This window comes from Balearica regulorum, chromosome 1 (genome assembly GCF_011004875.1).
Source record: "Balearica regulorum gibbericeps isolate bBalReg1 chromosome 1, bBalReg1.pri, whole genome shotgun sequence".
Classification (NCBI taxonomy): domain Eukaryota; kingdom Metazoa; phylum Chordata; class Aves; order Gruiformes; family Gruidae; genus Balearica; species Balearica regulorum.
In genome coordinates this window covers 93,917,185-93,942,118 of record NC_046184.1, presented here as the reverse complement: position 1 = coordinate 93,942,118, position 24,934 = coordinate 93,917,185, and the positions used below count along the sequence as shown (strand labels likewise).

The window sequence follows — 24,934 nt, the reverse complement described above, 5'->3', positions numbered from 1 at the left end:
CTGCATAACCTCTGCAAAAGCAATCCCTCCTCACAACGCTTCTCCATTTACACACCTAAAAATCTGTCTCTTCTGTGGATCTTTACCTCCGTATCTGTACACCCACCACACACTTGTCTTAGCAAGAGAACTGTGTTCATCATTACTAAATTCTAAAATCAAGATCAGGCAAGTAATAGATTCAGGGTTTTTATTAGTCTTCCATGTGAGCATTACAATTTATAATATATCTAGTTTTACCTCCAGAATGAATCTAATTTAGTACATCATGGTATTAGTAAAAACAAGCCTGATAACTGGGCTAAACTTCCAACTAGCATCTTCATATCCTTCAAACAAGGCAAGCCAGAATGTCAATCACTTTACAGACATTTAGGTAGTGTTTCCCAAAAACAACCCAGCCCCAAATTAAACTAGGAAGCATATACAATTTAAAGCAGGAAAGGGTGGTTTGGTCCTTGCCCTCCCCCCTCCCCCAGCAGAATTTAACAAACAGCTATAGTTTTTGCCTCATTACGGTTTTGGAATCTCAATTAAAAATCCTGGAGTCTGTTGGGATGGAATCGTACGTGCCCGTCGTCTGGGTTCAGCAGCACCTCCTTACCGGTAGCCAGGTCCCGGCTGGGTGTAGCCCTGGGGGCCGAAGGGAGGCCGGTTGCGGGCATAGGGGTTGGGCCCGGTGGGCGGGGGGGTCATAGTGCTGCCGGGCGGGGGGGTGAAGCCAGGCCGTGGCTGGTAGGTGCCCGGCGCCGCCTGGGAGCCAGGAGCGGCGCCGCTGTAGGGTGCAGGCTGGGAGGCCTGCGTGGTGTAGGGCTGCGGGGGGTAGCTGCCCCCCGGGTACTGCGGGGGCTGCTGTGCCGGCAGCTGCTGCGGCTGCCCGGGGAAGGCAGGGGCCGGGGCCGCCGGCTGGCTGTAGGCCGGGAACTGCTGCTGGGCTTGCTGCGAGGGGGTTTGCTGCTGGCTGTAGCCTGCTGGAAAGGCAAAGAGCAAGGTGGGGTGAGAGAGAACAAAGAACCAGAAAGACCCTTCGCTTGTTTATGGTGACAAACACAAACCCGTGCGATAAGCACAGAAAAGGCAAACCAAGACTGAACTGCAGTCTTCCCGCCTTTCACAAAAAAGCACACTGCCTGGTTTCTGGTGCGCTACCATGGCAGCACAGCAACAGTGAAAATAGTGTGTAAAATAGTTTTCCCACAACTGACAAACTCTAAAAAAAAAATAAATAAATAGTATTTTACCATCATGTCACACACACAAAAAAAAGAAAAAAAGTCTTCACTGGCAAATGAGGCAAAACACAACCTTTTTTTCCCAAATAAAAACTCAACACTAAACTGTCATGAAAATAGCATTAGGGTTTAACATAAGTCATTTAACCTTTAGTTAAAACATAGCTGTTTGTTTACAGTTCTTTAGGGTTAACTATGAAAGAGTTGTGTAGAACACAATAGTACAAAGCTTCCATGTAAACGGCCCAAACTTGATTTTTTTTTTTTCCTGTATAAAACCAGCTTCCAAAAGGAATGTCTTTTATTGAAGATTTTTAAAATGACACAAAGGCCTTTTATGAAGAAATAGCTACTTTTATCCATCATGAAACACACCTGAGCTACTTGCAATGAAACCTCTCCAGTGACTGGAATCCTGTCAGCATTAAACACCAGACACACAAATTATTAAAAGTGCACAGCCCTAAACGGAAAGAGTAAGGATTGAAGAATGCACTGGAGTAAATTCCGAAACTCACCTGAACCTGGAGTCAAAATTTACTCATGAGAAATCTCTGAAGGGTCCATTTTTTACTACCATGAGTATGTAATCACATTGTTGCCTAGGAGGTCTACTAGAGCGGGCACGGATCGTGCTCTTGTGGGACATGGGTTTAAAAGGAGACAACACTCATGGGAACAGCAGCAAAACAAACAAACAAACAAAAATCCCGTGAGTCAAGATCTTCAAAGGCTGCTGTCAATTGCTCCTCAGATAAAAAAGACCTGTTTCTGAAAGATTAGGTTAATTTTGAAATAAGTTATGAGACACAGAGGAGCCCCAGATCCGTTTTGGTGGCATTTCGTTCTTACTGTAAGATGTTGTTGATTAGAATGCAGACCTCGCACTGCGCTACAGCTTTCACAGGAACTTCTTTAGTAAAATAGTAAATTAGATGATGGTAGGGTATGACTAGAAAGCAGATGGAAACTCCTTCCCCCCCCCCCCCAAGTTTTTAAGCCTAAAGTCAGCTAGACCCTTCTACTTCCAACAGGCTCGTTACTTCTTCTGAAATTAGACTTCAGAAAGTCTGTCACTGTCTTCTAATTACAAATGTGAGGGTGAGAAATCTGCAGAGAACAAGATACCATTTAGAGACCCAAACCAAGCAGCTCTCACACAGTGCACAGGAACAAGGGCTGAGGCACAAACCGTCAGTTCCAAGGTTCCAAGGGTTCTTATCCAAGATAAACATGAAATTTCTTCATAAGCTCTGCAAGTGTTCTCATCTACATCAAAACTGATGCACTCCCCCTGTATATATTACACACACGAGAGCCATACAGGCTCTATTCTGAGTCATTTAATGGTATGGGAGTCTTTTGTTTAGTTTAAGGAAGACTGTTTAAAACAAGTAATGATAAGTGCTTTGTATCATTTTCTAAAAGTATTAAGGCAACTTTGCAATTTGTTACGGAATCTGCTGTTACAGGTTCATCCCTGTACTTTAGCTGGATTATGATTCCTAGCATGTACTATGCATTACTAGATGCCAGCTGCTTCTAAAGAAACTAACTAAAAGTTCTGAAGTCAAGTTTATTCTGGGTATACACAAAAGCCAGCATTTCATGTAAACCACTAGTGCACTAAAGTGTTCCTCTGCTAAAAGTCTACGGGCACCTTTACTTGAGGTGTCAGTAAAATCAACAACTTAAAAAAACCCAAAACAACCTATCACTTGAAAGTTTCTCTGAAATTACAGTATGTACAATAGCTAAGGATATACTAAATGGCAACTATAATCAGTGTTCACACCAATAAATTAGAAATAGGGGCCATCTTTATATACCCCCAGTCTTTAAGGAAGCTAAATCAGGATGTTTTACTCACTCACTTGCTAGAATCCCAAGACTGCAGAAGTTAATCCTGAAGACTGCATGTACTCCAGGTGATGCATTTTGCCTGCCTTTCTAGCTATGCCTTCTGCTGATTGATAACGAAGTCTGCTTTTGGTCATCAAGCAGGATTGAGATACCAGAACTCCAACTACATATTAAAAATACAGAGAGCTACAGTATTATCTTACTGGTAATTTTTGAATGGTGCCAGTTCCCCTCAGACCCCCAGGCACTTGGGCTGGTCAGCACCCTGACCTGCCCCACAGGGTCGGGAACCAAAGCTCCCAGGGTCGAGCACTGAAGAAGAGGTTCTACAGCTACAGCACCGTTTGAGAGCTGCTTACCTGGGTACTGCATACCGTACTGCTGCTGAGGCTGAGCCTGTGGCTGCTGGGCAGGATAACCCGGCTGTTGGTACTGTTGATACATCTGACCTATGGATTAAAAACTTATTTAGTTGAAGCCCAGTATCCTAGCTATATTGTAAACACACAATGAACAACATCCTAACAGTTTAAAATCACAAAACCAAACCCTCTCACAATATGTACAAACTTCAAAAAATCTGAATATCATGAAGTTTGAGTATGTTCTACCTAATTACCAACTCAAATCAATCTACAGATGTTAGTTTCCAAACCACGCTGTTCTGAAGACTAAATGATGTTTGACTCCAACAGAATAAATAGTTCTAATTTGGTACATGGGGCTTACTGTTTCACATTTTCAGAGGATGGTAGAAGCCATGCACCTTAATTAGTGCTACTCTGGCGGGTAACAGAGCAGGAATCTTTAAATGTCTTGATAACTGCTCCAAAACTTGCACTGTACATTAAAGTACTTCAAAAGTTAAACATGTCTTCAGATTGTCTGTTTATATTAGGGTTTTAAGACCATTTCTGCATCAAAGTACTGTAAGCAGAGTGGTACATTATTTATTCTGACCACATTTTCCAGATAACTCATCCATCGCTTAGTATCTGACTTGCTGTAAGCCAAGTTTTCTTAAGAGACCCAGGGGAATACACCCTAAAGCAAAAACAAAACCATACATTCTTTAGCTTGGGTATTCCGATCCAAAGCTAATTTTTCCTAAATTCACTGCTTCCAATTTCTTGGCAAGAAGAGGCAGCATATTTGTTTAGACTTAACCTATGGGCCTTGTTTAGGCTTTATGCTTCTGCTGTTTTTCAATTTAATAACAGGCACAAAGAACTAAGACAATTACCTGCCAAAACTAAAGCTTAGCTGAACTGGAACAGACATGGAAACTTTACTATTATAAAGTGTAACTATTATTCATTCTGCAAAGATCAGCAGACTGTATAAACATAGTATAAGCTGTATCTTCTGAATTGTACAAGACCAAGGCAACTCGGCTCTGCTCCAAGTCCCCCAGACCCCTGTGCAGGCTGCTTTAACAGAACTCATTTCTTTTCTCTGCAGAACTTGCAGCTGAAAGCAACGGTATTTTACATTCACGCTAAGGTGTTCAAAATGTTTTATACTGCTACAGTCCCTTCAAAATTGTATTTGGTATGCAATTATTGTGGGATGAAAAGACTGCTGAACACAAAGCTTGAAGAGAATTTAAGCCTGTTAGCTTGACAAATTCAAAATTAGAAACTCGGAATGCATTGTTTTCTGTTTCTTAAACGCAGTTGTTATGGGAAGTTCTGGGAGAACAACCAGGAGGCTGCCTGTCTCGGGATAATTACCTACAGGCTAACACAGAGACCACACTGGCACCTGCTGGAGACACCAGGTAAAGGGACATGAAAGAAACAGCATGGAGTTTTTCCAAAGCTTTCCAAAAAGGCTTGCTCTCTTCGCCAGGGTTGAAGCGTTAGTGAGGAGCAGAGAGGTGTTCCAGTGCCATTCAAGACAACATTCTTAATTTACAGCCATGAATGCAGTCAGGGGTCCTTAAACACAGTTTCCCTCTCACTGGATTTTACTCTGAAAGTAAGTGAGCTACAGCATCAGTGTCTGGTTTTGCACTTTGCAGTCAAGGATCTGCCAGCATTTGCCATTGTTCCTGTGCACCAAAACAGCCATTTTAGCTTGATTCAGAAAAACGACCAAAGAGGTCGCACAACATTCTTTTCCGTAGGAGATCATGAAGTGCTTACATGAACAGACTTTTTACATCTATTTTAGCAAAGACTAAAAGTGTCCACATCTGTCCATAATTGGTTCCTGAGTGTGTTCAAGCAACTGGATTTAGCGGTACAAAAGCATGGGCATGCCACAAGAGCCAGCACTATACTGAAACATCTTTGTTGTACTGATTTAATTCAAACTAGCGAACGCTTAAAACTATCAAGGGAGGCAAGCCATTCATTAGTATCTGCACACAGAGGTGAGGTGACTTGGTATTCACAAATAACAACTAATAACCAATTATAATCATCATAACATCATTTATTGGCAAAGAATGCCATTAAAAAACAATCGCTGATATACCAGAATGATTGACACATGATTGGCATCACCATTTTACTTATATCCTCAAAATCCTGGAAGGGTGGGAGGGGAAGCACAGCTTGGGGTGTTTTGGTTTTTTAGAAAGTGAATTAGTATTTTAAAACTAGTTTTAAAACTAGTTTTAACAAGAACATGCCCTGTACCAGCAGTGCCATTTGTGCAAGCCAATGCTGTTGAAAACCTAACCATTAAAATGTATCCCAAGTTCTGGCTGGGCCACAGCCCTGCACCCGTTCAACTCAGCTGCAGAAGTGCAGGAAGGGAGAGCAGGACAGGACGACACAGCTCCCCAAATTACCACTGGACTGAGGTGCTATCAAACAGTGAAGTATGGAAAGCTACTCCCCATTTCAAAGGGAAGTCTTTCAACACTTTGGATAAAAGCAACTTAGTTTATGAAAAAAAAATTTCAGAAGCTGGTGATCACATGTGCATTACCCAGCTTTGGTAAGAGACTGCTATTTACCATATGCATACAATGCACAGCATAAGCACTCTCACTGGTATTTCTGATGAACAAAGTGCAATGATGACTTCTGTTCTCTTCCCAATAACTGAACCAGCCTATTTTAGCCATAGAGTGAAGAAAATATAACCACTACTCAGATATTTCAGCAGCACTAAAAAAACCTGCATAAACTACAGACATAATTAGTGCTGTTGTACTTTTACACGTAAAAGAAGGACCTGGGCAAAGGTACAGCACAGTTCAGTGGTTTAAAAACCAACCAACCAAACCAAAACCCACCAAACCAAAAAGCCCCCACACTATACGTTCCCTGACCCAAATTAAAAAAAATCATTACATCTACTCTGAAACATGAACCCAGACAACTTCTTTCCTAAGCAAAATGAGTTTTGCTGAAATAAGTATTTTTTCCCTTCCCTGGTGTTAGCAGCCATTCAGGATTCCAACCTACTGCTGCTAGTGCTTTTAAGTGTTTCACTTTTTTCAGTTCTAGATTAACATCAACACTTAAAACCTCGTATCTTATTGTATTAAAGTAAAAAGGCTAAATTCATAAAATACAAGTTCAGTAGCTGAGAGTATATTTTTTTAAGTTTTCTAGCTGCTGACAGAAGAACCTGAAGCATTTTTTCCCAAAAGTAACTTCTGCACATATATATAATAACTGTTTGGCGTTTGATATTTAAGCTACAAAAGATGTCTGCTGCTGTCTCATTTATATCACTTGACTAATTTAGAGAAGCAAGCAGGAAAAAAAAGAGCTGAAAGCAGCAAAACAAGTGTTTTATAAGGTCCACTGCAACCAACAGCATTCGTGCCTGCTTAAATACTATGCCTAACTACAAGTTGCTCAAATACTCTGCCCAATCAAAACGTTACTGATGCCCTTCTTTAGAAATTCTTCACTGTGAGGGTGGTGAGGCACTGGCACAGGTTGCCCAGAGAGGTTGTGGCTGCCCCCTCCCTGGAAGTGTTCAAGGCCAGGTTGGATGGGGCTTTGGGCAACGTGGTCTAGTGGAGGGTGTCCCTGCCCATGGCAGGGGGGTTGGAACTAGGTGATCTTTGAGGTCCCTTCCAACCGAAACCACTCTGTGATTCTAAGATATTCCAAGTGACTGTGGATACCGTCATCACGCTCAACAATGCCTCTCACATGTATCTCAGCATTATATCTGTATAGAAAGCAGCAGAGGGTAGTAACTTGTTTCTACACTAACACAGAAATTACTTTATATTGTACTTCATATAGAGGTAGCAAGTCATTCCAGACAGTTTCATCCAGAACTACGCAGGTCTGAAGGTTCAGTGCTCTTAGAAAATATCAGTAGAAAAATGATGCCCAAATTTAGCAAACCTCTGAATAGGCTTATCTGTAGAAGTCAAATAACATATAAAAGGGCATAGTACAAAGGAATCTGAATAGTAGACTTAAGACCTTAAGCTTTAAAGGAGAGTCAAGTGAGGCTCTCAAGGGTTACATGGGAAAACTACAATAAATACAAGATAGTTATACCGTTTCATCTGACTAGCTCAGAGCCATACAGAGTGAAGAAGCAATGCAGTAATGGCTCTGTTTTTTCAGATAAAAACAATGAATAAACAACATTTTTAATTCATAGTAGACAAGCCAACAAACTGTTAGCTAAGTGAAAGCTCGACACAACACAAAGGGTATATGATAATGAACTATGGTTTTCAGACAGCTTTAAAGTGTAGTGTATACAAATCTGCCTTACAGCAAAATGAGCACAGATGCAAGTAGCAAACAGTACCATGAAAATCCTCCTCATGTTACATCACTTAGCCTTTTCAATAAAGCTACTGCTCCACCTGCCGTTTCTATATTGAACTGCATGTGATGAAAAAGGTTTTCCTGCTGAGTGGCACAAATGAATTTGCAGTTTGGTAACAACTTTGGGTCTGCTAATTGGAAATCTTAGCTACTGACTACTCAGATTCAGACTTCTTTCCCGTCTTAAACAGCATGTTTGTCTACTATTTACCTTCCACCTGTCCAGTTTGTGGCTGTGTTCCAGGGTATGGTGGCTGCTGTGCCTGAACACCAGGGGGATGGGCTGCAGAAGAAGAGGAAGCGATGCTGTCCGGTGTTCCTGATCGCTCTTCTGCGGGGGCACTTGGTGGTCCTAGGGGAATAAAACCAAAATACAGTACATGAAATGAACAGAGAATTTGAATTTTAAAAAAAAAAAAATCTAAGACAAGACTATTCCCTTGCAAAGTTTTTAACATTTTTTTCCAGTTTTCCATAGATTTTTATCTGAGCATCACATCCAGGCTAAAACTAAATATATTTGCACATCTAAACTCTCCTTTGAAAGTATTTTGGGGGGGATTTTACACCTGTCTCTAGATCGCTCATATTTCATCCTTCCGAGAAACCTGACCCATCTGTGGGATAAAACCCTGCATGACAATGTGGTTTTTCCACACCTTGAAGCATTAACCTTGCACACATATGCTGAAGATCTGCTACATTTGGGTAGAATATGCACCTACGTACCTATTCTTTCTCATCTGGAGTAAAGGTGAAAGGCTGCGTGAAAATACACTAGTGTTTTACTGTGGTCTACATGGGTCCAGGCAACAAAGTGTTTTATCAACAGTCATACAGCATGTGAACAGAAAACCTCCAAGGAATGTATTAAATTCACACTCCTGGGCAGAATATGGCAGGCTTCAGTCTAACAGCAATTGTCTGCTTTAATGATTCTGAAAATATTCCAGCTAGCACCCACAGAAAGCGTGGAAACAGAAAATTCAGATTTTCTCTACCTTAGTGAGAAGTTTTGAAACATGCACGTGAACAGCTATAATATACTACAATTGAATGCAAAATACTTTGTTAGAAACAAGGGAGCTGAAACTTGGATCTTTCCAGTTCTTAGCTATATGAATGCTACCTATGACACACTACTTTCAAATACATGCTTAACGTTAAGCACAATATTATATTTGCTGCAAATACACTTTCAATTTTAAGAAAGTTATATTTACACAATATAAATCTGCATCCAACAAGCTCTTAATTATGTTTTCATGTTACCCTTATTAGGGGCAAAATGAATCAAATCTGCCTACTTCTGGTTTTCCCTTTATATACATGACTGCAAGATTAAAGCTTTAGAAATAGGTTTTATTATATCCTGCTTAAATGGTCCTCTCTTGAAGTTCTTTGTACATTCAAAGCATGTTCAAGTCAGTTCACTCTATCAGAAGAATTATGTACACACATTAACGCTGAAGTATCACTGATGTTATGATCAAAGCATTAACTGACACCAAGGCTTTGTACCAAAAGACAAAACCACTCCTTCAAAAATTAGCTCTAATTTTATGCTAGCTGTACTGCATATTCTACTCTATCACTTCATTGTTCAGAGGTAGCCCACTGTAAGTTTTCAAGTACCATCAAACCTTTATCTGGTTTGCGAAATAACGGTGCTGTGACAATACCCAAAACGTGCAATGGAGGAAGAGATGACTCAAGAGGCCTGATCCACAGACCAGTACCCCAATCTGAAGACAGCCACTGTGTCTGTGGGTACAATGTTGGATCCCGCACAGTCGCAGGACTGCACGCAGTGCAGATCTATTCCTATCACTCCACACTTTTGCCAAAGCAGCCATGCTGTAGAAACAAGCTCCAGTTGCTATTAGTTTGCCCATCTGTATCATTCATTACTTCACACACCACATAAAATTTACTTGCTCTAAAGTTGAGAGTACATAGCAAATCCCGTTACCTAAAAGCAGTTTAGTTTTCAGGTTTCAACGTTACATTAAACCTTGCCAGACCCACGCGGATTGTGTGCAAGATCACTGCTCTATATTCTGCATCCCACACCCTATTACATTCTATCCTGCTTTTATAGCTTAATTTATCCTGTCCCAAGTTGACTGCATTCAGTTTAGCATTCTACTACTAGGTGGGGCCAACAGTCATGCAGCTCTTCAAGAATAAATATAATTCAGACAAGTAGGTTATACCTTTCTGTTAACAGTGAAAAAGCTGTGACTATTTACTTTTGAAATGAAACAGAGAAAAGGTGAGGTTGTACAAAACATTCTGACTGACCCAAACAGCAGAAGCACAAGCCAGGAGCACAAGCTGAACTGCAAGATCAAACCTTAAGGCACAGCAGTGGATACGGTTCCGCTATCACTGGTGGATACTAATTAAGTTACTCTACACAATAGCTTTAAGTAATTCAAATTAAAAAAATTAAGCCACTTTCCACTCCAAGCTAAAACACCATGCTAAAACCAACAGCAACATTTCAACATTTTGCATACAAAAGTTAGCAAACACAATTGCAACACCTTAACACATGAAGTTTTAGAATTCTGGAAAGAAATAATAAATACAGAACACAGCTTAATACATCCAAAATACAAATGCTTTGTTACAAACCAAGATTTGAGTCATCAATTACGAACAGGTTTTGTTTTCCTTTATGCAAGACCTACTCTTACCTGACACCTGATCATCTGTCAAGCCAAACGCTGACATGACATTCTTGCTGATTTCATCCTGGTTCTTTAACGGATCAAATGCAGACATGCTTGCTGCTATAACTTGAGTAGATGGCTTAACATTAGAGTCGGCAGCAGCAGGCTTTTCTTCCCTACCATCTACGGCATCTACAAAACAAAATGCCCAGTTATTAATTCTTGAGAACTGAAACACCATCATGCATATATACTGTACTACAGCATCTTCAAAATTGCATAATTGTGGGTTGTTTTAAATGTTTTAACTGTTGAAATGGTTATGGCAGGGCAACAGTGATGAATCACTGATGTATCTGAAACTGTGATGAATCACAAAGCTTAGGTTTCATTGCTACTTAAAGATGCACTGACACTGTGGAGTATCAGTATCATGTATCACTTTGCTTTAAATTCAAAGGTAAAAGGCTCCTGCTTCAAATTGTTCTGGTATGACTTGCCTACAGAGAATTCAAAATTAAGAAAACTTACAGCATAGGTTCCAGTTTATTATAGTATTTTATCAACTGCAGGTTTTGTTTTGTTCTATCCCCTTCTCATTGAATTCTTCCTCAGCTGACAGGTGAAAATCATGTCTTTGCAATTATACAAGTAACACTGAATCACTCAGAAACCCCTTACCTAGCAGAGTGCTACATTTTCTCTTAAAAACAAACAGGCACAGATAGGGTTTAGACGGGCTAAATTTGTTTACACTCTAAGATCATCACCCTAACCTCCTTCCAAATGGTTTATAACCAGAATCCATGGTATTCCACTGAAATTAGTAATCACTTACATTGTAGGAACAGGGGCTGAGAATTTTTTAAACAACCAAACCAATAAAACTCTGAAGTGTAAAATACAAAAGCAGCGTTTCCCAAAAGAAAGGCGTGGAGTTCTTGGTTCACCTTTTCACTCAGAACACTGTACTCCATGACTTTGCATTATGATTTTCTGTGTCCAGATTACCCCAAATCTGTAGTTAAGCACACAGATGTATTGTTTTTACAGTACAACAGCCCTAAGCTAGGAGATCAATGCCTCAAAACTGGGAGAAAAAGACTTCCTTCCCCATTTTGCCCTCCCCCGATAATCCTTTCCCACCCCTGCCTGCACCCTTGTGCTGCTTACCCTGAGACAGCTCTGATGCTGGCCTGAGCTCAAAATGTGTGGATTCAATTTCCTAACCTGGCAAAAAAAGTGGATATAATTTTTCCTGAATTTGCTTTTTACTGTTTCAGTGAATCAAACTTGCTTAGCAACATGACAAGATAAGCACCAGAGCTAGCCCAAAGTAAGCAGTGGGACTACTCAGCTGGGAGCAAGAACTCTTCAGCAACAAACAACTATTAATTCAGCTCAAAGCCCTTTCAAAATGTTGTCATGACTCACAAGTGTTAGTTACAGCATTTTCATACATTGCAACAAAACCTCAGACTTTGAAGTTTTATTCCTCAGTTAACTAAGTGCTTTATTCCAGATAATTTGAATAAAAATACTGCCTCTGAAATAACTGAAGCACTAAAAATTAAGTTCTGAACCATCAAGCAACAATTAAGAATAATCACAACCAGTATTCAAGCCTTCACTTTTTACTTTGTTAAACAGCACGCAACTCTGTAAATCAAACAATTCTTTGCCAGGCTGCCTACCACTTTCAGGCAGATTAGTGGAAAGCCCTGGTTCAGCTGGTGGTTCTAAACAGTCCAGTAAACGATTGACTTTATTGCGAAGTTCTATCAGCTCTCGACGCAGGTATTTCACCTGATTAGATTCTAGGGGTCTTGGTTGTCCATTCACTGCAAAACAGCAATTAGATACATTTAAGACTGCAGTAACATTTTGACATCCAGTTTAAAGTTTCAGAAAAAAAAAAATCCCAACTTTGACTTGCTTGTAGCATCATCATCATCTGTGGAGTTTAAAGTGACAAAGTTTAGCCAACACAGACTGAACTCATTCTAGAGCTTACTGTTCCTTCAATATACTCGGTTCAGCATAATCCACAGTACCAGAACTGCAGTAAAGTCTGCAGCAAGTTTATTGGTTTCCATGAATATACCCTGAACACCACAAATATCACACATGGTCATGGAAAGCTGTCCCTTTAGAAAGTGCCTTTAGAACTAATACAGCATACACAACACTGCTGGAATTCATGAATAAGGTCAGTGTTCAGGTTAAAGGCTGCTTACTGTTCCTTGGAACTATGTGCTAATTTACCAATAGTAGCTTGAAAATAAAGAACTGTTTTATACAAAGGCCAAAGGATAAGTGTTAAAATCTATTCAATTATAAGCAATTAGTGTTAGTTTTTAGCAGTGTACTAGTAACACTGCAAGATAATAATCATTTTAAATTTCTCACACACCTGTGAAGAAAACCCCACAAAGGCTAGCAAGTGGAAGGTCACATGGGAAATGACATTAAAAAAAAAACCAACATTGATTACATATATAGGTATGCCAAATACTTTAAGCAATCTTACAAAAAAGAAATAGTTTCGGTTTCCGTAAGTTCAGATGCCACATGAAACATCAATAGAGAAGACAGATACCATGTATTAATCCAGTATTTTTGACTTACTGATTTCATTCTTCTGAGGTGACAAACTGAAAAGTTTGTAGTACCTTTCAGTGAAGCCCACTGCCTGGACTTTAATGAACATTATAAAAAAAACCAAACCCAAAACAATCTTCTATACTTACCAAACAATGTCAGCTTCAGTATCCTACTGCATTGAATTGCAAAGGAAAGATCTGAGCTATCAAAAATTGTTATCAGATCTCCATCTGAAAAGAACATGAAAAAGTTACATTAAAAACAAAGCCTATTAACTACTGAACTTCAAGCTAGGGCAAAAGTGTTACTTCATTACTCAAAAATAACTTTCCCTATTTGATTCTGAAGTTATTAGCAAAAAAATTTTAATTATTTTAGTGTGAGAGTCAGTATGCATGGAAATTATGTACAGAAGGCAGACAGAACCATGACTGGCTCCAAAAGGGAGCCTTCTGACATTAGCCCTTTGCAAGTTCCATACAGCTCATCATTCTTTTATGTTTACATACAGGATGAAACATCAGAGGGAAGAGTTCACCGAGTCCAAACACCGGAAAGATTGATAATGCCAGTTAAATTTATAAGTCTATTCTAAGAGGCTCCAAAACTGTGCTGCTCCTGAACAGACAGGAGAATCAAGATAGATGGCACAAGCGAATCCCAATTCAATTTAAACAAAAACAAAACCAAACCAAACACATACACTAACAAGGGAAAATGTTAAGCAATTAGAACACTTTTGCACGTTATACTCAGAACACTGAGGTGCAAGACTGATTTTCAACAAGGGAATGATAATAAAGTTCCTGTGTAAATAAAAGTGAATAGTAAAATTATCTGTCAGCCTTAACACGCAAATAGGAATGAAGACATGAAGACGTCAAAGTTGTCAGAAGAAAACTTTTCTCTCAAACCAGGAATCTGACTTGAAGTCTCAACTCTTAGCCATTTATTTTTGTGTGTCATATTTCAGAGGAACTCCCATCCCAATACATCCTAATGAATTTGCACATTGCCATCAGAAACAGAAACTATATTAGAACTGAATGGGATCCTTTATTCTTAAGATACAAAGGGCTATGCATAACACACAGAACACCTTTAATCCTATTAATACCTAAAAGAGATACCAAGTTCCCATTAAGTCTGGTATCTCACAATCTTTAACCCTAGTGAAGACAATCCACATTCACATCTTTGCTTACTCAACAAGATCACAGATAAAACAAGATTATTTGCTTTGACAGGACACATTTTCTGCTGTTTTTATATATTCAATAGATTATTAATAGATTAAATGAACACAAATTAGGCAGTGCAAAGGAAAGAGTGGGAACGCGTTGTCGGGAAAACGCGTACTGGCAGAAGGAAAGAGAAGGGATAGCAGGAACCCTTCCTTCCAGAACGGCTTGGTGAACTGGGAACCCAGATGAGACACTACCTAGTGCAGCTTCACCTTCAGAAACAACGGCATTAGACAAATGACGCACAGCTTTGAAGAAAGGCAACTCCAGGCTACTAACGTTCCTACCTAAAACACTGTACAAGGAGGCTCTGTGGACAGATGCAGAAACCTGCCCTAGGCCCCTCACTGTACTCACTGTGTCCTGCTGGACCCTCTTCAGTTTCTCCAAGTCTTTTTAGTCTGGGGTGCACGCAGCAAAACTGAGGCCTCACCAGTGCCAGGAAGGGGAAGATAATAGTGCCTCTGTTTGCCACTATGATCCATAACAAGACATATACAATCAGACCCCAAACAAGTAACTTTCATAAAATTGAACAGTCCTTTCTCTTTGGCAGTAAAGTGGGGGGGGGGGGGGTGGAGTGTCCCTCTAACTCAAACACTTCCTCCAGCTTTTCGGTATCCTTTCCTAAATGCTGACACCAAAATCCACTGGTGTCTTAACACAAAGCCCTTCTATTCCACGATAATTACTTCTCTTGCCAATACACAACATTGGCAGACCATCTTATGATGCATTTGTGTCATACCAGTCAATACTCGGATTCACTGCCTGAACAAAGATGCATGTCCTCAACAGTTTATGTGTATCAATACATGTGGTTTACATGGATTAACGTCACCCAAAAGAATCCAGATCATTCTATCTTATTCTCCCTTACCTATTTTAACATTTATGTTGAAGGCATTAAGAATAATGATTAAAGTTTCTATTTTAAATTGCTAGCAGAAAAAAAGGCTGAAAAGCACCAAATACAGAATCTTGTTAGATGCATAAAGTCAGTTCTATGATTCCTGTTGACAGCCTTCAAGCTATTACCCAAGTAGAGCATATGCTAGGATTCATACAGTAGATGTGTATGTCAAGCCATGCAAGTCTGACAATTTAAGTATATTAGATTTATCAAACAAACTTTTCATTTTAAGGAATGTCAATGAAGCTTAATTTCTGTTATCATGATATAGACAGGAATATGCAGTGTTAATTATTTTCTATTGAAAAGTAAAACAGACTTTCCTTTATTTTCTCTACTAATCTTCTTATTTCAAGAACTTACCTTATTTTCACAAGGGACAAGCTTTCACTCACTATTTCCCATGTACCCTAAATATTCCCTCCTACGTCAATTATTTTATTCTTCTTTAGTATAAGCTAGTGACTTCCTTAACTTACCAATGGACTGGAAAGCATTTTAGCATTAATTCTGCATCATCATGATGCATTCCAATTTTTAGGACATTAGTAATTAGAAGAAATTTTTTATGTTTACAACACTAGGAATCTGCCTTATTATCCTTGACCCTGCCAGCTATGCTTCCTTATCTACAAGCTTTATCTACCCTTATATTTATCTTTTTCTTTTTCTATTCCATTTTGAAAAAAAAAATAATAAAACCACACCACCACCAAAACGTAGTTTTCCTTCACTTTGGTAAATTTACCGAAGATAAAAACATTACTGACTGGCACACTACCTTGATTACATGCAATACGAGTTAATAACGCATTATTGGCTCTGACACAAAGACACAACTTCTACTGCAAGGTAATGAAGAACAAGAACGAAAAAGGCCAACCTCACATTAGGCACTCTAGTTTTAAATTCAAGCCTATCTTTAAAAAAAAAAAGCAGCAAAGTTTCTATTATTGGCTCCATAGGGACTTTAGCATATGTAACTCAGTAACACTGTGTGCTTAAGATGCAATTCTACTTTTTGATTCGTATCAATTCACTGCGGGAAGTCTTCACTGGTCTGTTTGGGTTGTTTGGGTTTTTTTGTAGACATTGGGTTTTACTACATATTCAAGAACCTTAAGCAGGACATGAAAATTATTTCACACCTAATAGAGAAATTTCCTTAGTTCTCAAGTTTGCAAGATGCCCAGCTTGAATATAAAACCTAACTCGCAAGGCAGTAATCAAATTGAAACTTCTTTTCCATGATAATTATTAAAAGCATCACATAACCTAAATATAACTTAGGAATATACTTCTGACTACCTTAGTCCACAAATCCAGAGATGAAAGGGTTGGGATTGAAAGTTTCCTAACCCCTCCACGTAAGCATATAAGTTTGAAAAAAACCAAAATGTGTTAGATTCAAGGATCATGACAGTTTGATGAAGATACAAAGCCACAGTATTTAGCAGAAATTTTACGTCAAAAATCCTATATCCAGGCCTGAAGATCACTAACTTCACATGTTACAGCAACAAGAAACAAAGCCAGAAGCAGATGAAGGATTCTTCTGAATGCTCAGAGCGTACACACGAATTCTGAGAGTACCCAGATCGAGGTTGTAGAAATAGTGGGAATCTTTAGACCAACTTAAGAAATCTCCTCATAACAGATGAGGACAAGCGTTCCTCCAGGTGTGGAGGGATAAATAACAAAACACAAATAGCTAGAATGTATATATTCCAATGCTTCTAATGACCGAAATAGATTTAAAGAAGAATCTTAGCTTAGTAGAAATAAAGTCAAGAATACCATGGGCTCATACGACAATCAAAATGAAGCCTAGTTTTGGTAACTTTTTCCCTCATCACTTGCAACTTCCTCTGATATCAACAATGTTCAAATGTTCTTGGTAGTTATGATCAGCTAGGATAACGTATACACGTGACTGTCTCAGAATGTACTACTACTCCACTAAGCAAGCTAAAATTAAACGGAGGTGTCTAGGCTGTGAAAGGCAATCAAGGAATGAAACCATAATTACAGTCTCCACCACACACCATTATCTTCTTAAAAAAAAAAAAAAAGAGATAGAAGCATACAGAAAAACAGAGAACTATACTTAAAGAACAGGTAAGAATGCAAAAAAAGGGACTAGAAGCTTTAACCTAGTGAAAAAGCATCCATCAATTTCTTTTCACCTTTCTCATTCCAGAAAGATAAAAAGAAATAGATCATGTGATAAGAGGAAAATCAAAACCGCCACAAATCCACTAAGCGCTCTCCCACTAGAGATCAAGACCCAAAATATTAGCCCTTCACTGCATATCAATTTTGATGAGCAGTGTGTCTCAAAAGCTTCATGAACCGGAAAAAACTGTCTCAGGGTCATTCAAAGTGAAATTTTATTGCCTAGATATATGAACAAAAGTTACTTGACATTTTAGGTACCACAGACAGCTAGCACTATTGAGAAAAACGAACCTGAAGGCTTCAGTAATGTAGCTCTTTTACTGCACACCAGCATAATTATCACACAGTCTTTGATCTAAGAGACTCTGGATTTTATCACTTCATTCTGAGTTTCATTTTATGAATACCACCCTTCTGTCCCAAATTAAATAACTTATCCATGCCCCACACTGACATTCAAAGAGGAAAACCCCTCCAAACCACAACTCTCTTTCTCCACAACTCAAACAAGGCCCCTTTCATTCTGCGGAAGCCCTTCTTTCTTACAGTTGCATTTGTTTAGCACAAACGATCGAGATTTTCTTTGAAACAACCAAAGTCCAACAGATTCGAACTGTCACACTGGAGAAAGATTACTTTTAATAACTATTTCAGCTTAAATTAAGTTTCTTCTAATCTTTACTGATGGAGGAAAACATAATCAAGAATTACTCCTAGATAAATGAAGTTTTCAAAGTTTTATAAGAGCTTGTGTTAAGTTATACATGTTTATTCACTCCTCACCTTCAAACCCATTTTATCACTGAAAACACAAAAAATGGTTAAATGAGAAGACAGAAGAGAAACCTGCAATAGCATCAGCGTCCTGCAACAGCAAAAAATCAGACAGCTGAAATACTATGTTAAGACAGCATGAGCACAAGAGATACAGCTTCTACTGTCTGATTCAAAGGATTTCACAAGAAATCACTTGCATTTGCCAATGAACTCGAAGAATTTTGAAGAGGTGTATTTCAGAGTTTCTGTTCACAGATAAATCATATCAGAGCAACAGCAGTAATTAAACCTCAACAGTAGCAATTAAACCTTACCTTCATCTTTATATTTTATTGTGACTTCATCATTGCTGAGAAGTTTTCCTCTAAACACTCTTTGCATCATTAGCACCAATTCATCATAGGTGATATCTTCATTATGAATAGGAATTCTCCTAATATCCTCTCCAAGCTGAGCTTTGATGATCAGCTTGCCACTTAAGTCCAGCTGCCCATTCATGGTGGATTCCTTGTCGCCTGCCAACCTGTTAACAGCAAAATATTTTAGAAAACTAAACTGTTAATTATTTAAATGCATCTGATGACAGTTCTGAAGCTTTCCATCTTTGGAAAGCATTACTGTTAGGAAGCTCTCCGGAGAAGCCCTTTCGGATGCATTCTATGACGCACTAATTTCTCAATCAGTAGAGCGCCTGATACGTTAACTGAGTTCACAGGCAAAGAACAACTCTGTAAGATCCAACACTTCAAATTAACAGTTATCGCAGTTCCCAGTGCTCAGAATTTAAAAGTAAATATATTTTTTTTTAAAAGTCAGACAGCTTTTAAACATGTGTGACACTTCAAAATTTCAAACTTGGGTGGGTTGTTTTTTTGTTTGGGTTTGTTTTTTTTTTTTTTGCAAGATATCAGCTGTAAACTGTCATGGAAAAAAGCTATGAAGGAACTAATATTGCCCAGGATTTGTTTTTGAGATACATGTATATATCTCTTTCAGGGCAAGTGAAATTGCTGCAAAAGTTGTCAGCCTTACAACATCATACTGGTTACATTATCACTTTATTATTTTTATTTTTTTTAATTTAAGAAAAGACTGCGAGAACAAAGTACCTTATTTCAAAGATTACAGATGGTTAGGTGTCTTTAAGAGGATCAAATTGAATCATGCATTATTTCATGAACAAATAAATGAAGAGCTAAACATTGATTTTATTATACGCATGATCAGAACACACTGAGAGTTCCACTCCAGAAAGGAAGTATACATTTTTTTCCTTTTTTTGAAATTTAGACTAAGATGTTTTAACGAAGATTTTAGATTTTTAAAAGCTGCTCAATGGACTACACATTAGCTACTCATTAGACTCAGAGCCACAAATTTTTTGTGCAGTGTACATGGTCAGAACAGTTGGTTACTTTCAGTGCTTTAAGAGAGGTGGAAGTGCAACAAAGCCATCTTGTATCCAAGCAGCACACAGCATATACTTCAGAGTTATATCTTTAACATTTTATATAAGACAATTGAAAAATTATTGCCTTGCATGCAGCATCTCTCAAAAAAAAACCCCCACAAAGGCCTTATGTTTAAAAGAAAAACAGAAACTACAGAGAAGTTACTAAGCAGAGGAAGGGGGGGAAAAAAAAAAAACAAAACACCGAACAAAAAAGGTCTAGATAGCTAGTCAAACATCCTGCTCTTTCTCCACTGTTTTGGACAGGATCTGGAATGAGGAGCAATTAAAGAAGCAGTTATCTTAACATCTGAAGTACAAAGACTGGAGATCTTAAAAGTAGGCAGCCCTACAAATCAAAATTGACATTTCCAAAGCCACGTGCAGGCAAGCATGCTGCTGATTCTCTCGTGCAAAAAGAATTCTTGGTAGAGATTTGCAGGTACTTCTCCCTTACCTTTAAGGATATTATAACACAGTGCTTTATGAGAAAACTGAATTTTATTTTGCTCAGTCTATTTTTAAAGTACTGCATTGAAAAAATATTTCTCTCTTACCAGACAAACAAGACACTCAGCTAAAGCCTTTAATACATCATACATTGATGCACCTATACATATTTAACTCTCCTGATTCAACGGCAATGTTTTGCATTAAAAAGATGTAGTATGATGATTGTAATTCAATTTCTGAGATTTTTTTGGTAGTTAATATAAAGCAAACATTTCATGCAAATCTATTTGTTTAGCCCCATGACATCCAAAAAAAGAGACAAGCAACTACTGAACAAAACTCATTCTCCTAATCAGACATGACAGGAGGTAGGTGGATACAGTCTAATTGCAGAGAAAAGGGACTTGCAATTAACACAGCCAGGTTGCTGTGACACTGTGACTAAACAGTGAAGTTTATAATATTGTTAATGCTTGCTAATGCATTATTTGTGTTTTGCAACATAGGAGTCCTGACTGCAGGCACATCAACTAAGTCGGCTGAAAAGCATAGAGTTTTGCAGTTGTTGTTTGTTTGTTTGAATTTAAAGCATTAAAACAAAACAGCATCCATCCACAGGTTTTCTTTTACCTCCTTTCCAAAAACATATATTTATCATTACCTTTTCTGTCTTACTGATGCTGGATTATTGGACAGATTTCCCACCTTACTTCAGAACAGAGTTAGGATAAGCCGCCATGCACTATCACTGCAGAAAACAGGAAGCTGCATCAAAAAAACAAAACAAATATTTATTTACAGTCACACTTCCTTAGAATTGTATACTTCTGTGCTGGTTTTGGCTGGGATAGAGTTAATTTTCTTCATAGTAGCTAGTATGGGGCTATGGTTTAGATTTGTGCCGGAAACAGCCTTGATAATACAGAGATGTTTTCATTATTGCTTACACAAGAGTCAAGGCCTTTTCTGCTTCTCACACCACCCCACCAGTGAGCATGCTGGGGGTGCACAAGAACTTGGGAGGGGACACAGCTGGGACAGCTGACCCCAACTGACCAAAGGGATATTCCATACCATATGACATCATGCTTAGCATGTAAAGCTGGGAGAGGAAGGGCGGGACATTCAGAATGATGGTGTTTGTCTTCCCACGTAACTGTTACACATGATGGAGCCCTGCTTTCCTGGACATGGCTGAACACCTGCCTGCCCATGGGAAGTGGTGAATGAATTCCTTGCTTTGCATGTGTGCGCGGCTTCTGCTTTGCATGTTAAACTGTCTTTATCTCAACTCACAAATTTTTCTCACTTTTACTCTCCCGATTCTCTCCCCTGTCCCACCAGGGCAGGGGAGCGAGCAAGCAGCTGCGTGGGGCTTATTTGCTGGCTGGGGTTAAATCATGACAACCTCACATCGATCTTTCACTGTAGAACATCTTAACAAATAAACCCAACTAAAAAAAGTCAGTTTTATCCATAATGCAATGTACACTTCTGAGTACTGTAGACTTAGAAATTCAACCAAAAACAGATCTTGAACAAGAGTTTTAATTTCATAATAGAAGTTTATTTTTTCTAAATTTTGTAACTGCAGGTAGAAATTCCTAGCAGTAATGTGTTCCTTTCCAGGACACTGATCTTCCCAACAGTCTCAAAGTATTTATTTGTACGGCCTCCATCTTAAAACCCCAAATTAAGTGAAAGAAAATAAACTTTGATTGATTTAGCAGTACAAAAAACCTAGAACTCCATTTCTTAGCTTAAGGCTGAAGCCTCTGTGGCAAGTAGTGTCTCTTCAAGGACAGACTGCATAGCATTAGGACAGACTACCAAGAGAAAAGAAGTAATGCCACTTTCCCACAAGAAGAGCTACCAAACTGGGCGAGAAGGAAATGCAGTCAGAAATACACAACCACATAAAAATATGAGCTGCCCTCCATTCAGCTTAAGATTGTGCTTTTTCTGCTGGAAAGCCTGTGTGATGAGCTGTGTGATGCTTATGCAGTCCACCTGTTTATTACACAAGTGCTTAATGTCCAGAGCTACGAGACAATGATTTAGCATATGGACCAGTCCAATGTAGAATATAAATGTGCTCCTCCCTCCCACTTGATAGACGTGCCCTACCTGGCACTCCTCGTCTCTCTCTTGCACACACAGCTAATCTCAAACATCCACAACCTGATTTTTAGATGATTTGCGGCTAGCCAGAGAGAAAAAGTAGACTCTTCTCATCCACATGAAACTAGGCTTCCCAGCTCTCCTCTTTCAAGTCATATTGGACAGAAGCAGAGCACAAGCAAACCCCTGAGAACAAACAAAGCCCCTCTCTGGTTCTCACAGTCTGGCAGCTGCTCCCCTCATCCTGGGTATGAAATGTTCTCCTTTAAAAAGGGCTGTACTCACTCCTGACAGGGAGAGGGTAAGCCTGTTGTGACATACTAACCAGGTGAACAGGAAGAGACTACTTTTCTGATTCCTCACTCACATTTTATTAAATGAGTAATGCATTAAGATGGTGCCCCTTTCACCCCAATCTTGCTACAGCTCCAGGTAAAGTTTACTGCAATGGACAAATATGGGATACAAATAACGCATCTAAGAGTGGTTTAACTTAGAGAGTTCATTTAGCTACCATCTCATGTTGTTTAAACATTAGAGCTGGGCACTGATTTTGATTTTTTAGCATTATAATGTAAGCCACTTACAAACTGACAACAGGAAGAATCAAACTTCATCCATAATTCCTAAAGACACACATTTTTGTGGACACACCTGAGCTCCTGTGGCCTTTCAACAGATTGAATGCATTGTTTGTATCTTTGTGCAAGGAAATCAGCTGCTCTAATGTACTTACAGAACTATAACATCTTATTTACCAACATTAATCACAGAAATCCACTGTGTGTCTATAAACGATCACAAAAAGTAAGACGAAAGCATTTAAATGCACTTTTTTGTCCAACTTTTCCATTCTGCTTGAAGGTGTCCAGGTTTTATGAGACAGATTCTAAACACTGCACCTGGTTGCAACTGTTACAGAAAACTATGTGAAATGTTCTAATTATTGAATTACACAGCATTCAAGCTTTTCTTCCTTCACTGTGACATAGCTGAATGGATGATTTCCTTGAGAGTTTTTCAGAGAAGACATCCAGAATGCACACTAATGAGCTTTTTAACAGAACCAATTACAGTGTCTACTTCCTTGAGGGGGAAAAAACAACCAACCAAACAAAAAAAAAATCATATTTTTCTGTTTAAGAAAGATTATTTTTCATAAGATTCACACTGACATCTTTCTAACCCTTCTGGTGTACCACATGCGTTTTGGAGGTACTGATTTTTTTCCAGCCCTCTTGGCACACTTTCTATTCACATCATGCACCAATCTAAATGGTGCATGTGGACAGTGACTGTCCAATCTAAGTCAGTCACTTCAGGATCCCTTCTAAAGCCATGATGTCATAACCATGCTGGATTTCACTACCCTTTTTGCATGGCAGCAGAGAAAAACAGCCTTGACTAAGCAAGGGAAGAACAGGCATTCCTGCTTCACTTTCAAAACAGAGACAAGGAACAACAGGATGAAGCATAGAGAAACAGGGCCAAGCAGCACTGCGTCCCCAACCCCACTCGACAGAGCCACGAGTTTTCCTAAGACAGCTGAGGAGGGGGAGATGGAGGGGAGCATAAAAGAGAAGAGCTCTTTTCGGTTTTCTCCAGTTCCGAATAAGTGCAGGCCCGACCCAATGGGGAGCAGATCACAGTCACTCCCCGCCGAGAAATGAGGAGTCCGCAGTTCCTCCGGCTCCCAAGCTTAGTGAGCAAGGGAACATCCGCCTCGCGGAGGGAGGGGAGGCCTCTGCTAGCCCTCATCCCCCCATTCCCCAGGCCGAAGAGCGGTTTCAGCCTCCCTCAGGCGCGCCGGGGGGGCGCAAGGGGTCTCCCAGCCTCTTCGCCAGGGGCCGCGTCGCCCCTGGAACCGGGGGAGGCGGGGGGGGGGGGGGGGGGCTCACCCCCAGCCCGCTACCACCCCTCCCGCCGCCTTCACACACGCGGCAACGGCTCCCGCCCGGGGAACAACTTGGGGAAAGGGAGGCGAGCAGCCCCGCTCTCTTACTCTGGTTTCTCCGTGGTCCCGCCGGTGAAGGCCCCCCGCCCCGTCCGCACCCGCGCACGGCCGCCACCGGTACGTGGCAGCGGAGAGAAGGGGCTGCAGCGACGCCTGCAACTGCCGGGCCTGCGCCAGCCGCCCGCATGCGCACTCCGGCGACCAGCCCGGCCGGCGCGGCAGCGCGCATGCTCCGCCGAGGGCCCCATCTCCCTCTTCGCGTCGACGCGTCCGGGGGGGGCGTGCGCGCCGCTGCACGGCCGGTTACTGTCCTCGCGAGCCGTGGCCGTTGGTGGGTGTCGGGGAGGGCGTAGCGCCGCGCTGGCGCTGTGGCGGCCCGGCCCGGTCACGCGCTGTCCGTGTTCCTCAGCTGGTTTCTGCCACCCCCGTCGGCGGAAATATTTACCAAATAGCCAGAGTTTGGGGTAAAACCTTTCAGACCCTTGTCCCGGCACACAAAAGCCGGTCACCCGTCTGATGCGCAGCCCTGAGGTAAGAGGAATGACCTTTCTCCCGGCCCTCAGGTGGCACGTCCAGCCGCAGCCGAAACATGGGAGATGTGGCTGAAACAACAGTAAACAGTTGAGATAGCGCACTGTAACGACGGATTTGTTTCGAAATGCAAGCTTTGACCTCGCACTCGTAGGCTGGCGGTGCTGGGATGA

At 40.2% G+C, this 24,934-nt stretch overlaps 1 protein-coding gene across 2 annotated transcripts; it reads right to left on the bottom strand.

Annotated features, from left to right (window-relative positions):
- Window positions 1-176: 176 nt before the first annotated feature.
- On the bottom strand, window positions 177-24,462 carry TFG (trafficking from ER to golgi regulator). 2 transcript variants are annotated; one of them, XM_075766854.1, is made up of 9 exons: window positions 24,279-24,462; window positions 20,817-20,920; window positions 18,567-18,775; window positions 13,287-13,370; window positions 12,231-12,377; window positions 10,561-10,728; window positions 8,070-8,210; window positions 3,455-3,544; window positions 177-971 (listed from the first exon to the last, which is right to left on the bottom strand). In XM_075766854.1, exons 3-9 carry the CDS (start codon window positions 18,748-18,750, stop codon window positions 601-603), a joined length of 1,185 nt encoding a protein of 394 aa, XP_075622969.1. In that variant the 5' UTR covers window positions 18,751-18,775; window positions 20,817-20,920; window positions 24,279-24,462; the 3' UTR covers window positions 177-600. The 2 variants fall into 2 exon arrangements, with proteins under 2 accessions (XP_075622969.1, XP_075622976.1); XM_075766861.1 differs by lacking the exon at window positions 3,455-3,544 and having other exon boundaries at window positions 24,279-24,448.
- Window positions 24,463-24,934: the final 472 nt, after the last annotated feature.

What these genes read in the sequence shown, in the direction of transcription:
- TFG (XM_075766854.1), bottom strand. Translation starts at nt 18,750, where the DNA reads ATGAATGGGCAGCTGGACTTAAGTGGCAAGCTGATCATCAAAGCTCAG. An exon ending in AATAAAATATAAAGATGAAG is followed by an intron (nt 13,371 to 18,566) that starts GTAAGGTTTAAT and finishes TGTTCTTTTCAG; the next exon opens with ATGGAGATCTGATAACAATT. An exon ending in GTACGGTATGCAGTACCCAG is followed by an intron (nt 972 to 3,454) that starts GTAAGCAGCTCT and finishes TTGCCTTTCCAG; the next exon opens with CAGGCTACAGCCAGCAGCAA.